General features: G+C 32.4%; 1 protein-coding gene and 2 long non-coding RNA genes across 3 annotated transcripts; 2 read left to right on the top strand and 1 right to left on the bottom strand.

Annotated features, from left to right (window-relative positions):
- The first annotated feature begins 1,752 nt into the window (after window positions 1-1,752).
- Window positions 1,753-3,253, top strand: LOC140181778 (uncharacterized). Its single transcript, XR_011877068.1, has 3 exons — window positions 1,753-1,911; window positions 1,985-2,150; window positions 2,829-3,253. It is a non-coding gene; the product is annotated as an uncharacterized lncRNA (long non-coding RNA).
- Window positions 3,254-5,010: 1,757 nt separating this feature from the next.
- On the bottom strand, window positions 5,011-6,061 carry LOC112776484 (uncharacterized). The gene is made up of 2 exons (XR_003189996.3): window positions 5,867-6,061; window positions 5,011-5,753 (listed from the first exon to the last, which is right to left on the bottom strand). It is a non-coding gene; the product is annotated as an uncharacterized lncRNA (long non-coding RNA).
- Window positions 6,062-8,811: 2,750 nt separating this feature from the next.
- On the top strand, window positions 8,812-16,277 carry LOC112780137 (uncharacterized). Its single transcript, XM_025824476.3, has 7 exons — window positions 8,812-9,243; window positions 9,868-10,100; window positions 10,722-11,343; window positions 11,956-12,313; window positions 12,766-12,857; window positions 14,480-14,674; window positions 15,255-16,277. Exons 1-7 carry the CDS (start codon window positions 9,040-9,042, stop codon window positions 15,909-15,911), a joined length of 2,361 nt encoding a protein of 786 aa, XP_025680261.1. The 5' UTR covers window positions 8,812-9,039; the 3' UTR covers window positions 15,912-16,277.
- The last annotated feature ends 258 nt before the right edge of the window (window positions 16,278-16,535 follow it).

Raw genomic sequence — 16,535 nt, 5'->3', positions numbered from 1 at the left:
TATCTCCTTAATCTAAGCATGAGGACATGCTAATGTTTAAGTGTGGGAACGTTGATAAACCACTATTTTATGGTTTATCTTGTGTTTATTTGAATGGTTTCATCAAATCTTCACCCAATTATTCATACTAATCGCATGATTTTATAATTCCTTCCTTGTATTATTCTATGGTTGAAAACTTGCTTCCTAGAGACCTTTAATTAGTATATTTTAATTCTCTTTTATACCATTCGATGCCGTGATCCGTGTGTTAAGTGTTTCAGGCTTTATAGGGCAGGAATGACTTAGTAAATGAAGAGGAAGCTTGCAAAAATAGAAGGAACACAAGAAACTAAGGAGATCACTAGTGAACACCGACGCACGCGCATGGCTCACGCGAACGCGAGGAATGGAGAAAATCGCAGCGACGCGAGCGCGTGTCTGACGCGAACACGTGAATTGGAGTCGGCACGAATGACGCGAATGCATGGACGACGCGTACGCGTGACAAGGAAAATCACTGAATGACGCGAACGCATGGACGACGCGTACGCGTGACCTGCGCGATCTGCAGAATTAACAGAAAACGCTGGGGTGATTTTGGGCCGCATTTTGACCCAGTTTTCGGCCCAGAAACACAGAATAAAGCCAGAGAACATGTAGAGACTCAAGAGACACACCTTAGACGCATAGACAGAGATACACACACATTCACATTAGAATAGTTTTAGGTTTTTAGATCTGAATCTAGAGAGAGGATTACTTTCCCTCTAGGTTCACTTTACATTCCTAGTTATTGCTTTTGCTTTTGGAAACTGAAGAATCATTACCTCTGTTGAAGATATTATTCTAGTTTGTTTACTTTGTCCCTTACTCTTTCATATCCTTATTTATTTTATTTAGAATTCTAATTGGATTATTTTCATGAATTGTTAGTGAAGAGGATTACTTTTACGACTTTTAATTAATTTTTAGTCTCTATTTTATTTTAATTAATTTATTATGTCTTCTTATATTTTTCTGAGTATTATATTAATGTCAATGGAGTAGATTCCCAAACTTGACATGGGGGTTGATTAAGAGGAGACACTTGAGTTGGAAGGCTTAAATGTTGGTTAAAATTAGAAGTTGTTAGCTAGTTCTGTATTTACTAACGCTAGACATTCCCAAGGGAGAGGACTAGGATTTGCGAATAAGGATTAGCTCAATCACTTGACTTTCCTTTATTTAGTAAGGGTTAACTAAGTGAAAACAACAACCTTTTTAATACTACACTTAAGAGATCCCAACAATGATAGAACTTCCAATTAATCATTCTCCCAATCAAGGCCTTTTTATATTAATAATAATTCTCAGTTTTATTGCTTTCATTTATAATTATTGCTCATTACCCAAACTTAAATTCTTTCAAAAATTCCTAATTAATAAGTTAGCACCCTTTCCTGCAACTTGTTGGGAGACGACATGAGACTCATACTCCCAGTATTTTTATTTCTAAATTTCGTGAAAACTTTTCTAAATTGACAAGGTGGATCTTAGCTGGTTAAGAACTATACTTTCAATGCATTATCTATATTGATTTCTTAATTAGCCGACTTCTGCCTCCACGTTAATACTCAATAGAATTTCTAAGATAATTAGCCTTTTATAAGAAGAGAAAGTATAGGTGAAGAATATGAATAATGGTTCAAAATAAAAATTATTTAATTCAGATTAATGATTAAAAAATTGAATTTTTTAAAAATAAATAAGCCCATTGTATACCCAAAAAAAATCCACTCTCACTATCAGCACCTAATCTCTCTCCCTCAAACCCTAATTCCTCTCACCCAAACCCCCAATGCCATGCCGCCGTCGCTCCCAACGCGCCATTTTTTTGTGCCGCCACGACATCGACCAGACTTCCGAATGACCGTGCCCCTTTCGCATCATGTATTCTATTCGTTCGTATTTCTCATCAAATAAACCAAATCTTATATCCTAACCCTGCATCACATTTTCTTAGGTATGCCTTTGTGGCACTCTTCAATGTCACCATGTGGGGATGCTTTGTCAACAGCCTCAAATCCCTCTCTTCGCTTCAAGCAACCGTCACCAATTTTGCCACTAATTTCATCTCTTCCGGTTTGGCTGGTTTCTTCTTCTTCTTCCATGAATCACTATCTCCTCAGGTATACAACACCACACAAATTGTTTGTTAATATGCCACAAAGAAACCAAAAAAAAGAAAGGACTTACTTTTGTCAATCATATTCAACATTATGGCTTGTTATTTCATTTGCCTATCATTGTTCAACATGCTCTTATGCAAAATAACTCTTCCATAGTGGCTTGCCCTTACTTATCATAATTGGTGTAGTGATTCTTAGCAAGGCAAGTGTTGAGGATAAGCTCAAAACTGATTAGATGGTTTGGTTTAGCATAATGCCTTGCAATATAGTTTCTTGTTTCCTGTTGCTTTATGCCTTTTCTGAATGGAGATCTCTAGTTATATGCCATTTACCTGTTTGCACCCATCTTGTGTATCTTTTGATTCCCTTGCTGTGATTTCTATTTGTGTATCATCTGGTTTAGAAATCATTTCTAATTGTTAACATCACAAGGTTATTAAGGGTGTTTTTTTGGCAGGAATTCAGTTTGATTGACAAGAAGGAGCTAGCTCCCCTTCAAGAGCTCATAGAATCCATTGTTTTTAAACGCTGTAGCATTTTACATTTCATTTATTTTATTTCAGTTCTTAAAAATTAGCACGGTCATGGAATTCATCTTATTAGAACGAAGTGTTTCTCCTCATATGTGTGTGTGCATGCGTTTTGTTTTATCGTGCTAATTACTTGTTGTATTTTCAGGTTCCGACAGAAAAGTCTAAGGATAATGACAAACGTTATACAGGTTCAGCAAAACTTTCATACGATGAGTTTATGGCTATGGTCATTGCATTTCTTGTAGCATATGATGATTGAGAAGCTTATGATATGCACTTTTTCGGATGTTTGTTTTTGCTCTGGGATGTTTTTATGTTGATATAGATTAATTAGATTCAGATGTTATTTTTTGGCTATAGATTCATGAAGTTAGAATCAAAGCTTCTTGTTATTTGGATGTTTTGATGTATGAAAATAGGTTTATGAGATGGTTCGGTTTTAACTATACATTCACGAAGTCTGGATTAGAGCTTCTTCATATTGTAACAAAACAATTGTGTATATGTACACTACATGAAACATATAAAGAATTAGAATATAGAAGATAATGTTATTCTTTTTTTCTTTAATATAAATTCATCTACGTAAATGGAAATAAGATTCCTTCTTTATCTTTAGATGGAGTATAATTCTTTTTTCCCTTAATGTACATTCCTTTTCCCATTAAAATATAAGCATAGACAGTATGTGAAACAAAATTTCTACTATACGCTGCCATCAAAAGAGCAACTAGATATAATATTTCTACATCAATTAATATATTTGCCATTACAAATTCTCATAGACTAAGAAAACACATTTTATACAAGAACATCTTCTTGGTCACCAAGATTTGTCTCTACCATAATTCACCAAGGCATAAAATTATCCATAAGTAAACACACAGTTTCCTCAGATATAGTTGAATTGTCCATTTGAACACAAATCTTCTCCTTGTGTTTTTACACAAAAACAAAGAAACATCCATCAAACTGTGCTTAATTAGCTTAACTCAAACCCAACTTCAATTTAAGCTTGCTTAAATTAAATCTAATTGAATTTATTTTCCTAACTCCCAAACCACATAGCAAAAAAACCTATAGAGTATGTGCAAGAAGAATGTAGCAAATCAAGCAAAAGACCAATGGTATAACTCATAAATATCCACTTTTTCATATGAAAGAATCATCTGCATATATAGTAAAATGAACACCCATTTTAGTTGATAAGAAATAACTAGCAAATTGACCAAAACACCACTCGTGCATCATGTTTAAATGACTTAACTCAAATCTAACTTTAATTCAAGCAAAATTAAACTAAATCTAATTCAAACCACATAGCAAAAGAAACCTATAAAACATGTGTACGCAGAATCTAGCAAATCAAACAAAAAATCAATGGTATAACCCAAATAAACATCAACTTTTCCTATGAAAGCACTATCTCCATACACAATAAAATAAACATCTGCTTTAGTTAATGATAAATAACTAATAAATTGACCAAAATATCACTCGTGTACCATATTTAATGGCTTAACTCAAATCCAACGTTAATTCATAATAATATCATGTCATGGGACCTTAGTCCTTAGGAAAATATCTAGAGACAAGTCATTTTTATAATAAGCAATTAATATGACAAACTAAATAAGAAGCCTATAACTTCTTTAACTGAAACCACTCATAAGGTGAAACATACACACTTTACACATAACAAGTAGTAACGTGTTATAATAATATTAATAAAACAAAATCCAAGGCCACTTGTGGTGTTATACTTAGTTATGTAAATTACAATATAACTATATTTAACTACCTTAATAGACAATTCTCAAGTTACAAACACAAAAAGTTTTCATTTTTCAATTTTCACACAGTAATGATTTTTTGCTATCAATTTCAAAACCTGGGTAGCAGTAACCAACCATGCCTTATTTATTAGTATTATGCACAATTTCTTCAAGACTAGAGTTGGAAATTACACTACATACATATATCAGTGTAAGTAATAAAAGATTGAAAGAATTAGTTTATTTATATATATCATGTTCATGATGACAATTTATAACCCTTTCTCATAATCATCTTAAGCTCATGCTTCTGATATGTGGAAAGCCTTGAAGGGAACATAACATCAAACTTGATTTTCAAGAATCTTTTTTTCCCTGGTTCTTTAGAAATTTGCATCCCTTCATTTGGGACCACCATAACATGCTTCGGTTTCACAACATCAGTCACTTCGATGGCGATTTCTATATGAAGGAAACCAACCATCCATATACAAACATTCTTTTATTGAAGGAAACCAACCATCCGTATATATAGTAAATTAAACATCCGTCTTATTGAAACTAACATCCATTTATTAAGGAAACCAATCATCCGTATACATAGTAAATTAAATATCTGTCTTATTTTCAGCAAGTAAATTAACTTTGCATCCGTGCATATTACCGAAATCCTAGTTTAACTACTCCAAATTAAGAAACATATAATAGTGAAAAAAATAGAAACTAAGCAAATAAGCAACAGCCATATATATTTTTTTTCCAATTGAGTTCAGTAATTCAAAAATAAAATATACTCTGCAAGACGAGAGCTGGATAGCGGTTCCTCAATGCAAGCCAGTGACTACTGGTGGTATCTGGATCGGCTGTAGTGGCGAGTTCCTTCCTCCTCTTCTCCATCTCTAGGAATGAAAGAAGGGAAGGAAAGGGATCCCCCCCGGTTAGGCTTCCAATATGTGGGCTCAGCCCAAATTCAGATCTTGTAGAATGGGCCAAATATTGGGTCAACTTCTAAAAAGTAACCTCCAAATGAAGGATAGACTAAGTTGACTACGGATGGGGCTGTTAATGGCATGGCAGGCAGTGGATTGTGGAGGGCTCATTCGGATGAACAAGGGCGTTAGATTGGTGGCTTTATGATTAACATTGGAAGCTATGTAACTTTTCAAGCAGAGATTTGGGGCATTCTCCACGTTATGCAAATGGCCTGGAAGCTAGGATTTAGGAAGGTAATGGTGGAATCATATTCATAGGCAGCAGTAATAGCTCTCGCGAAATTGGAACACATGCACAAACACCTGAAAAGTCTAGTTAGAAAGATAGCTTCCATCATGAAGCAAAGCTAGAAAATACAGATAAGAGTCATAAGACATGTCTACAGGGAGAGTAACAGGAGTGCAGATTGGCTTACAAAGGAAGCCTTGAAAATACAGTAGGGATACCATTTTCTTGATCAACCACCTCATAGCCTTAGATTATTACTTAATGATGACTGTAGAGGGGTCTCTTTACCTTGGAGAATAGTGGATCTGTAATTTTTCTTTTGTTTTCTTAGACCCTGGTCCCATAGTATACTAAAAAAAAATCTAGTTTTTTTTTTAAACAATGAGATCCTGGTGGTTAATTTTTATTTTAAGCAGTAGTATAAAAAATATTTTTTTAGAATTAATTTCTTGTAATTTATTTTTACAAATTTAATTATGATTTATAATTTTTTCTTACAACTTTTGAAGATAAAGTTGTTTTGAAGGAGAGAATAATGTTAAGATTAGTATTGGGTCTAGTCTAATTAAAAAATTATACTATAAATATAAATAAAATATACTAATGTAAATATGTATGATGTAATTGAAAATTCTATTTTCTCTTTTTGACCTTAATTTTAAGAATTTTTATTCTATTTTCTCTTAATTTTTATCTAATTTTTTATTTTTTTATACAAATTTGTATCAGTAGAGTTGTGGTGGCTATAACCTACAAGTAGATGGGATGGTAGTAAAAAGTTAGAGATTTATGGTGAAATAAAATAAGAATTTTGTTAGATGTTTTGGGTTATATTAAGTTAGAAGGAATATTTTAAAAATATGGCTAGTTTTTTTTTTTGGATAGTTGGGTAATATTGTCTTTTAAATTTTTTTTTTTAGTACAATATCAATTTTATTTATTATTTTTTAATAAATTGTCAGTATCTTAAATATCGTGAATAAAAATAATAGTTTATTTGTAGTTGCTATTGTTATTATTAGATAAGTTGCATATAATTCAAGCGCATGTAGATTAACAAAAGTAGTGTTAATGAGAATTTTTTTTGGCAAATATTAGGCGACTTTTTTAAAATGATTTTATTTATCTTAAATTTTAAATTCTAAATTATAAATCTTTAATAGTAAATTTTAAATTATAAATTTAAAAAAATTTCTTTTTCAGAATTAAAAGAAAAACTCATGTTAACTAACTAAAAGATAGTTTTTATATTTTTCTTTTAATAAACTATGCGTAAAAATTTGATGTTTTTTATTAGGGTAAAGTATACTTTTTGCTCTTAAAGTTTGGCAAAAGTTTTAAGAATATCTCTAAGTTTTATTTTGTTTAAATTTTGTCCCAAAAATTTTCGATTTGCATCATATATATCGTTGATGGCTAAATTTTCAAAAAATTTAAGACTAATCAAATAATAATGTATGAAAATTATACTTGATTTGCTTGTGTTGAGGATTATTCTTATAAAATTGTTGTTGAATTGGTTTTAAATTTTTTTAAAAATTAGTCATAAAAAATATATTTGATGCAAATAAAAAATTTATGTAATAAAATTGAAATAAAATAAAATTTAAAAATATTTTTAAAATTTTTATCAAATTTTAAGATATTTTATTTTTTTTATTAAGACTTTGTACATATGACTTTCACATAACAACTAAAAATGAACTTACAAATAGTTAAAAATAAACCTAAATGTATTATATTATCTGTTTTTGACTTTTTGTGATAAATTCAAAGTTGAAACACAGATGTTAAAATTTTAAGTCAATATTAATTTATGAGGAATTAAAATTCTATGTAGTAATAATAATAATAATAATAATAGTTGAGCTTAGGAATTTTGGCTACTGATGTATAGCAAGACAAGTCAATCAATTACTGGATATAAGTTATAAGATAGCCCATTGGCTCTCAGTGAGTGATCATGAACTTGAAGGGTCGGTGGCCCGGTGCATGGTTCAAGTTTCTCTTACAGATATTTTTGAAGGTATACCCTTCTTTTCTTGTGATTCTGAATTCTTATGACTCCAGGCCACTTATTTTATTATTTCAAAGCTTTATTTTCTGAATTACACCAAATATTATATTATTCTTTTGTACAACCTTTTTGATAGAATTTGATGCTTGTGATTTTTGAAGAGGTATCTTCGTTGATACGTTGGTGTTATTTGAGTATTTAAGCATTTAGGCGTGACCTGTGAGTTAACCTCATCAGTACTTTACCCGAATTCAATGTGGAGGGCTATTATACTAACAAAAAAAAGTTATGTTACATGTATATTAAAATTAGTCACTAAAATTAGTTATTAGTATAAAATATATACTAAAACATAAATATATATTAAAAATAAATTAAATCATACATATATTTATATATAAATATATTGATAATTAATTTTAGTTGTTAATTTTAATGTACAAATAGTATTTAAAAAAAAAAAGCAAAGAAGTTCAATTATTTGCCTGTACAAAATAATAACATTCGTCTCTATTTTTTTTGAAATTGCAGTCAAATTAATTTTTTCTGTTTGGGTAAATAAATAGCATGCCAATGAGTAATAGCTCAAATAGCATAGTCTCCCCATATTCAATTAAGAGGTTGTGGATTCGAGTCTCCTATCTTTAGTAAAAAAAAAAATAAATAAATAGCACTGGAATATGATCTTTTTTTAGAAAAAAATAAACATTAATCAAACAAGAACTAAACCAATTCAAAAACATCTATTTTTTTTGAGAAAAAATTTATCGTGTTGGAAGTATTTTTATTTATAATTTTTTTACAAATATATTTTATAAAAAATTATAATTTTTATATTTGAAATTTAAAGTTATAAACAAATTTATTTGTGAACAAAAAAAATAGTTTTATATAGAAGATAAATTATTATTTTTATCTAGAATAGTAATAAAAACTTTTTTCGTAAACAAAATTAATATTTAAATATTTTGTCTCATAAAAATTAATTTTCGTAAATATAAAATTAATATTATTTATTAATAAATAAATTTGATAAGTGTTTTGATATTTAGGGGTCAAATAGACAATTTACTAGTTATTTAAAAATAGATTATTGGAAATGACTCGGTGCGACTGTGTCTCTTGCCGTTACTGTTACTGTTACTGTTACTGTTATTGTTACTGTTACGTGTTTCTTTCTTCCCACAACGCGCTTCGTTCCTTCCTTCCTTTGTGTTTCCCACAACAACGAAACAAAGCAACTCTTCTTCTTCTTCATTCCATTTTCCATCTCACTTGAATTCAACTTCTCAGAGTCTCTTATTCAACCCAAGCTCTGGTGTCAGCGTCAGTCAGAATCGAGAATGGTGTGGGTATCTGCTCTGATTCTTGTTGGCTTCATTCTCGGGGTTGCGGCGGTTCTTGCGGCCCAAGCTCTCGCACTCTTCTTCATCCTCAAACGACTGCGTTTTAAGGCCGACAGAGACCAATCCCGAATCGCTGCTTCCCAACCACCACCCGCTGAGCTCGATCCTCTCCAGTCTCTCGATTTCGTCTCCAAGAAGCAGGTTCTTCGATTCTTCAACTCAACTCAACTCAAATCTTTCTTTTTCTCCCTCTTTTTTTTTTTTTTTCAAAATTTAAATTTAAATTAATCGTATTTTTAATTATATAACTACGTTACGCGCTTTAGCAAACTGAATGATATTAATTAATTAATTAAATTAATTCGTTAATAATAATGCTGGTACAATAATAATAATTTGAGCTGATTTTTTATGCTTTCGAGTAAAATTCATTGCATGTTCTTCAGTTTCTTTTGCCTTTTTTTTTTCTGTTGACGTGAGCTTCATTTTTTTAGTTAGTCCTTCGCATTTTTGGCTCTTAGTGGTTGGAATTGGGAAATGGAAATAGAAAGAAAGAAGGAAAGTAGAGCTTCTGATTTATGGAAAATAGTTATTTTAATGTTAACCAAGCCTTGTGCCACTAATCACAATGATTTCAAAGAAAATATTGATGTTTAAAGAATTTGGAAAAATCCAGGAAGGAACTCCGAACGGTACTCTGTTAGGTTTTAGGTTTTGATTATGCAATACTCAATTACAGATTTGAAACCTTCATTTGGGAATCATTAATTTTCACAATTTTTAATTCATCTTATTACTCCTCATCTAATCAGCAGCTTCTTGCAGGGTGTTCTATGGGTTCTAGAATCAGAAGAAGTTTCGAGATCATGGCTGGATAGACCATCAAAAGAACAAAAAAGAAAAAGGGAGCTCTTAGAGGTTTCCCCTATCAAAATGTATGGGCAGATCAAGGGTCAATCACTTCTTCTAAGAGAGCCTGATGGTTTGCAGAGAACAATTGAACTCAAGGGCTGCACAGTTCAGGCTGTGTCAGCTTCAAGCTTTTCTTCAAGAAAATGGTAATGTGATTTTGTAGTCACTTTCATTTGGTGGTATCTAATTTCTCACAGTAAATAGGAAGAGTGTCGATGTTTATTTGGTGATATTCATGCATATCCTTTTTTCCAATTTTATCTCATGCTGCCTCTCTTTTGTTTGTGATTCCTATCATTGCTGGTTTTCTCTTAACTGCACACGCATACATGGGTTTAACTATTTAGTATCAGTGTAAAGAAAAGAAATGAATAGGTTATAATGAATTACCATAGTAAGTATTATATTCTTGACTAAATTGGTTATGCTAGAGTTGCAGTCGTCTTCTGTAACTTATTTTATTCCTTTCAAAGGCAAACATTTTCAAGTGCATTGTGCATGATTTTTTATTTCAACATTTGATTCAAAACTTAAAAGCTGTAAAAATGGACTTCTTTTTCTGAATTCTCCTCATATGTGTATTAATACAGAAAATGTCATTTCTTTGTCTTTTTCTGCTTCTTAAAAATGGGTGTCATGTGATAGCATGGATTTTGGGGGTATACGTTTCATAATATTGGAGAGATGAATTTTATTTTATTTATTGATCATTCATTCAAGAAATTAAATGTTTCAAGTTCTTATTTGATTAATGGTTTACTTAATAGGGCAAAAAGGTTCCCCATCAAATTGGAAAGTAAGGGCTCTGCAATATATGATGGAAGCAAAACCCTCTACATATATCTCGAAACTTCATGGGAGAAAGAAGCCTGGTGTAAAGCTCTCCATCTGGTTTCATGTGATCAAAAGGATAAAATCAAATGGTTCTCCCAGTTGCATGAAGAGTTTCATAATTATTTAACATCCTTAAATTCTGTGTTTCATTCTTTTATGAAACCATCAGCAGGAATAAGTGTTGATATGGTAGAAAGATCTAGTAAGCCTGATAGTGCTTCCTCAAAGGTTCGTCAACTTTTGAAGAAGTTTTCGAAAAGAACTTCCCGGGTTGGTTTGGAACATAAATCAAGTTCAGCTTTATTGTTAGGCCATGACGAAAAAAAGTATAGTGAGAAGCTTCGTGCTGGTCAAGATGCAGTTTTGGCCACTGGATTGATGAAAAATGCTCCAACAGGAAAGCATAAGAGTTCCTTGGTAGTAGATGATGCTGATGCTGAGGAGAAGTTTGGCATTGATGAGGGAACATTATGTTGGAATCTGTTGATTTCTCGACTATTTTTTGATGTCAAAGGAAACACAGAGTTGAAGAAATCGATTCAATCACGGATTCAGGTTTGTACTTGTCCCATTGGATTCGTGTGAGTTTGTTTAGTTATCTTTGTTTTGCATCAATGTATAAGTGGAGATCATTGTGCTTAATTATGAATTTCTTGCATTTATCTGTACTTGTTATTCAAATTGAGAATATTTGCTTATTGTTGCTGGAAACATGATAACAGATATTCTATCTTTTTGAGTATTGAGTAACCTTTTCATTCTTAGTTCTTCGATAAAGCTCAAGGTTATACTCATAGAATTTAAATTGTGCTAAATATAAAACATTAAGAAGACAGCCACTGTTCTTTCCAAATGTGTTCTTTTTGTAGAGAAAATTTGTTAGTTTAACTAATCAAAAGGCATCTCTTCCGTTTCAGAGTTTTTCAATCTGGTGAATGGAAAATGTAATTAATTGATTTAAATTTTTTTTTTCGAATAGAATTGTAGAGAATGTAATCATGCATTTTGTTTTTCCCACCCATGTTTATGCAGCAATTCCGTCATGGACTTGTGGTCATAATGCACTACTTGTTAATTTCATTATGGTTGCTGCTAGAGTGGTGGTTGTTGTTTGTTAAGTTTCCTTTAATTTCTTATTCTTATTATTTCTTTATTAAAATCTAACAGAGATCATTGTCCAATATGAGGACTCCCAGCTATATTGGTGAAGTCATCTGTACTGACATCAATACTGGGAATGTTCCACCTTGTATAGCTAGAATGAGGGTTCTTCCTATGGAACTGAGTGAGGTATGGGCCTTTGAAGTTGACATTGAATATTCTGGAGGTGTGGTGGTAGAGATTGAAACAAGGCTTGAAGTTGGTGAACTTGAAACAGAGGACTCAAATCCAGAGGTAAGTGATGGAGGAGCTGTCCCATCAGATCTTCTTGAAGGTTTTGAAGATTTAGGAAAACAATTGAATCTCGAGGAAAGAAAGAATGATTTACAAGAGGAAAAAGAAGATGATGATGATTGGAACACTGGTTAGTGATGAGATCCTATCAAGTCCAGTTATTTATGCATTTTCTACGTGCATCCTATACTGAACTTTCCTTTTGAGTTGTGTCAAACACAATTATTTATGTTGTTTGTCTTTCTTCCGGGAAATCTACTTGAACTTGGTTGTCTCGGAGGTTGTTCAATCTGTTTCACAATTATGGGCCTGTTTGGCTTCTTTTTTTTTTTTTCCCTATTTTTTGTGTATCCCATTTTAAGGATTCTGTCAAGGTGACAATAGTTAAAACAATTTATATTTCCTATTTTAACTATCTCCCTCACACCATTTTTAAAACAAAAACAAAAAAGTAAATGAAAAATGGAAATAAAAACAGGACATGAGGTCTCCACTTTCATTATTGTTGGAACATCTAATACTTTTTGTTATTTTTCAATCTTCAATTTACTTCCAATATCATTTCTTGCTTTCTCTTAGCAGATGTGTCTAAGAGCTTTAAGAAGATTTTGTCTTCCTCAACTGGATCAAGATGGAAATCTATATTAAAGTCTCTTGCCAAACAGGTCTCACAGGTACCATTTTCTTATATTTTCCTCCTTTATTCCATGATTGCTTCTTTCATTTACACTTTACCAGTCCCTTTCACTGTTATTGGATTTCTGCTATTTCACTAATGTGGTGTGGTCATAATAAATTGGCATCTTCTCTCCTTTATTCCTTTTTTCTCAGTTAAATAGTCTGTGTATTGCACAGATCCTCCTATATTTTGGCACACAAGCTTGTTATTTCACCCTAAATTTTTTGAAAAAAAACTTCTTTTTGAGTAACTTGAATTAACTTCTCCGTAAGATTTACCAAACCAGTGAAGAGGCTGTCCATTTGTTGGAAAATATAGAGACTTTGCTGCTGTAGTCTCGTACACAAAGACCAATGAAAATTAACCACAAGGGAGGTCTTTGTGTGTGTATTGATAAAAGAACTTTATAAGGTAAAACTGGATAAAGAAACAATCAAGATTGTAGGATAAGAAATCCCCAACAAATAAAATCAGTAAAAGAAACCGTAATGAAAGAACTCATACAAAATTAGTAACCGTATAAGTGTCAATCCCTTTGCATGTCTGAAAAGATAGGTGCTTGAAAATTATGTGATGCATAACAAATTTAAGAGGTAATGAAATATCATTGAGTATACGGGTGTTTCTTTCCAACCATTGCCATACTACTCACATTACCCATAAACTGCAATGTCACAAAATTGCTTTCTTTCTTCTTCTGAATCCTTGAAACTGAATGTGTAGACACTGACTAGCAAACTTGCACAAATCCATATCAAACATGCCAAACAGGAAGCCTCCAATGAGACTATTATTATTTAGTTTTCTTTTGATTTCAATATATATGACCGGTATTTTGAAATGGTGTATCTACTACAACATACTACTTGAAAGTTACATTAAATGAATTCTAACCAAATAGGTTCTCATTACATCATAAAGATTTTTTTTTTTTTAATCTCTGTTTCACATGCATAGAAAGTTTATCATATCATGTAATTTTCTGGTGGCTGATTGTCATTTGTTTTCCAGCAAGTTTATGACCATGGGCATGAGTGTTCCCAATTGGAAGACAATGAGTTAATTTTAATGAATAATCTATACAGAAGTAGCATGCAATTCAAGATTATCTCAAGAAGGTTCTTGAGAGTCACAGGCTTTTGTTAAAATTGCATATTTGTGCTAAACTTCTCTTTTCTTTGTACCAGAACATTGAATTTGAAAATCCTCAAACTGTTCTTACTTAGTAAGATTCAGCAACAAGCTGGCATCTTCTCCCATATACAAATATATTGGTTCGAGTAACACTGACTTCTGCTTTCAATAAGTGTTGGTTCATATATTTATCTGAATTTTTTAATAACTAAATTAACTGAAGTGCGTGAATTGAATCCTTTTTTGTTACGATTCTTAATATTATCTTCATTTTTCTTGTCACTACACACATATCCACTTTGCAGGTTTTTGATAATATACAACATCATTGACAAGGTGCTTAATATTGCAATTCTAGACCATTTTGATGCATGCACCTAGAGACACTTATATTTGATGATATGTGTGTTTATTATTATTATTATTATTGAAACAGCCAAAGGTGTTTTATTCTCAGAGTAACTGATTATTTCTTATCAAAAGGTTCCGCTCTCTTTGGCAATAAAGGTAGAATCCCTCAGAGGGACATTGCGTTTGCATGTAAAGCCACCTCCCTCTGATCAACTCTGGTATGGTTTCACATCAATGCCAGATATTGATTTTAGCTTGGAGTCATCTGTTGGAGAACGTAAGATAGCTAGTGGGCACATTGCTTCGTACCTCATCAATAGAATAAAGGTATGTAATTTCATTAAAGAATTCAAGCCAATGATCATTCTTTTCCTACAGTTTTTATTCAGTGTGTACTCTTAACTCTTAAGAAAGCCTTTTCCTACTAGGAGGAGTCGGTTACATGGATCTAAGACGTCATTGCGTTGTGTCCATTCATTGGGATGCGACAGTTTTACGTTGGTTGTTGCAGACCTAACAACAACCCTACATGGATCCAAAGACGTCATTGCGTCATGGCCATGCATAGACAAATTTTATGTTGGTTGTCATAAGCCTAACTCGACCATAGGCTATTTAAACTTAGACTGAGTTTATATATATCGCAGGTGTCAGTAATTGTATTAAATGAGGATAAATCTTCTATAAGCAATTTTTTTTTCTCTCCGTCTATCTGTTTATATGGACCCCCGTTTAAGTGCCTAAGTTTCTCTGATTTTATTACTTTCTGGTTGAGCTTGTCTCAAATATGGTCAGTTATACACAAATTGGAATTTGGATTTTCGGAACAAGAGATTTGAGCTGGTATTTTTCTTTTCCCTGCCGAAAGGGAATCTATAAAATTTCACTATTTGTTTTCCTCCTGCAGGCAGGAATTTGGGAAACTTTAGTACTCCCCAATTGTGAATCCATTTGTATCCCATGGATGTTAGCAGAAAAGAATGATTGGGTTCCTCGCACTGTTGCTCCATTCATATGGATTAACCAAGAATTTGCGGTTGACAGTTCAAATGATAGCAATAATCAACCTTCTGGTGGAGTGAAAGCTAATGCATGTACTTCGAGTACTGGTTCGGACCTCAAACAACAAAGGCCTAAAATTCCTAAACCTAGTAAAGAGCCAACCAGCAAATCATCATACTCTGCTCTTCCACAAAGTTCATCTAGCCAACCATCCCTGGAAAGCAGCAGAAAGTTGGAAGAATTGACAACGCCTTTGTTAGAGAATGATAAAGCACAAGAAACTAGAGACTTGGAGCCATTTGGGACACCTTCACAAAAGGACGAAGACCAAACTAGTGAACATAGGATGGAGGATAACTCTCAGATCATATCAGTGGATAGAAGTTTGGTAGCTGAGAAACGCAATCATTCTATTGAGCAAGATGAGGGAACGCCAAGGAAAATGGGGAGAAGGGAAAGGATGTTTGATTTGCGGAAGAAGATGGGTGAGAAGTTCGAAGAGAAAAGGCGTCATCTTGAAGAGAAAAGCAGGCACATTGTTGAGAAGATGCGAGGACCATGAGAACCAAAGCGTAAATGGGAAATGCAGATATGTTGTTCATTCATGATCAGTTGTTGATTATGAATGTGATAGACAAGGACCTTCTATACGGCAGAACAAACTGGAGGTATCAGATATTGTTTCATTTTTTAGTTGTACATTTTAAGTTGCTTAGAAGATCAAAATGGGGCTTATAGGTATGTTAATGATCCTAGCTAAGAAAATATTGTCAGTTCATGAGGAGGTCAAAGATACATTGTCTCTTGTAAATTTGTCACAGCCACAGGTAAACAACACATTGAGAACTTGTCTAGTTGCTGAGTTTTGCATTCATATCCTCAAATTTGAGGAATAGTTCAGTTATAGCATTTTATATTCTTGAACTTCTATTGATGAGTTCTTTGTTAATTAGCCAACCCGATCTAACTTCAACAACTATCAAGCAGATTGTAGAAATAGTTAATTCGAACAATTGAATGACCATTCCTTTTATGTTTGTGTTAATTATGAGAACGTTTTGTGTCAGCTTTATCACTTGTAAGGATAAACACCCCTCTTGGCAGGTCTAGTAAACAAAGGATGTAATTGGGTGGTTCAAATTGGATTTGGAAGCAAAATTACAAGTAAAATACTCACAATTTATCA

The sequence above is a fragment of the Arachis hypogaea genome, chromosome 19, assembly GCF_003086295.3.
Source record: "Arachis hypogaea cultivar Tifrunner chromosome 19, arahy.Tifrunner.gnm2.J5K5, whole genome shotgun sequence".
Classification (NCBI taxonomy): domain Eukaryota; kingdom Viridiplantae; phylum Streptophyta; class Magnoliopsida; order Fabales; family Fabaceae; genus Arachis; species Arachis hypogaea.
The sequence above is the reverse complement of the archived record's forward strand: the minus strand, read 5'-3'. Positions and strand labels throughout refer to the sequence as shown.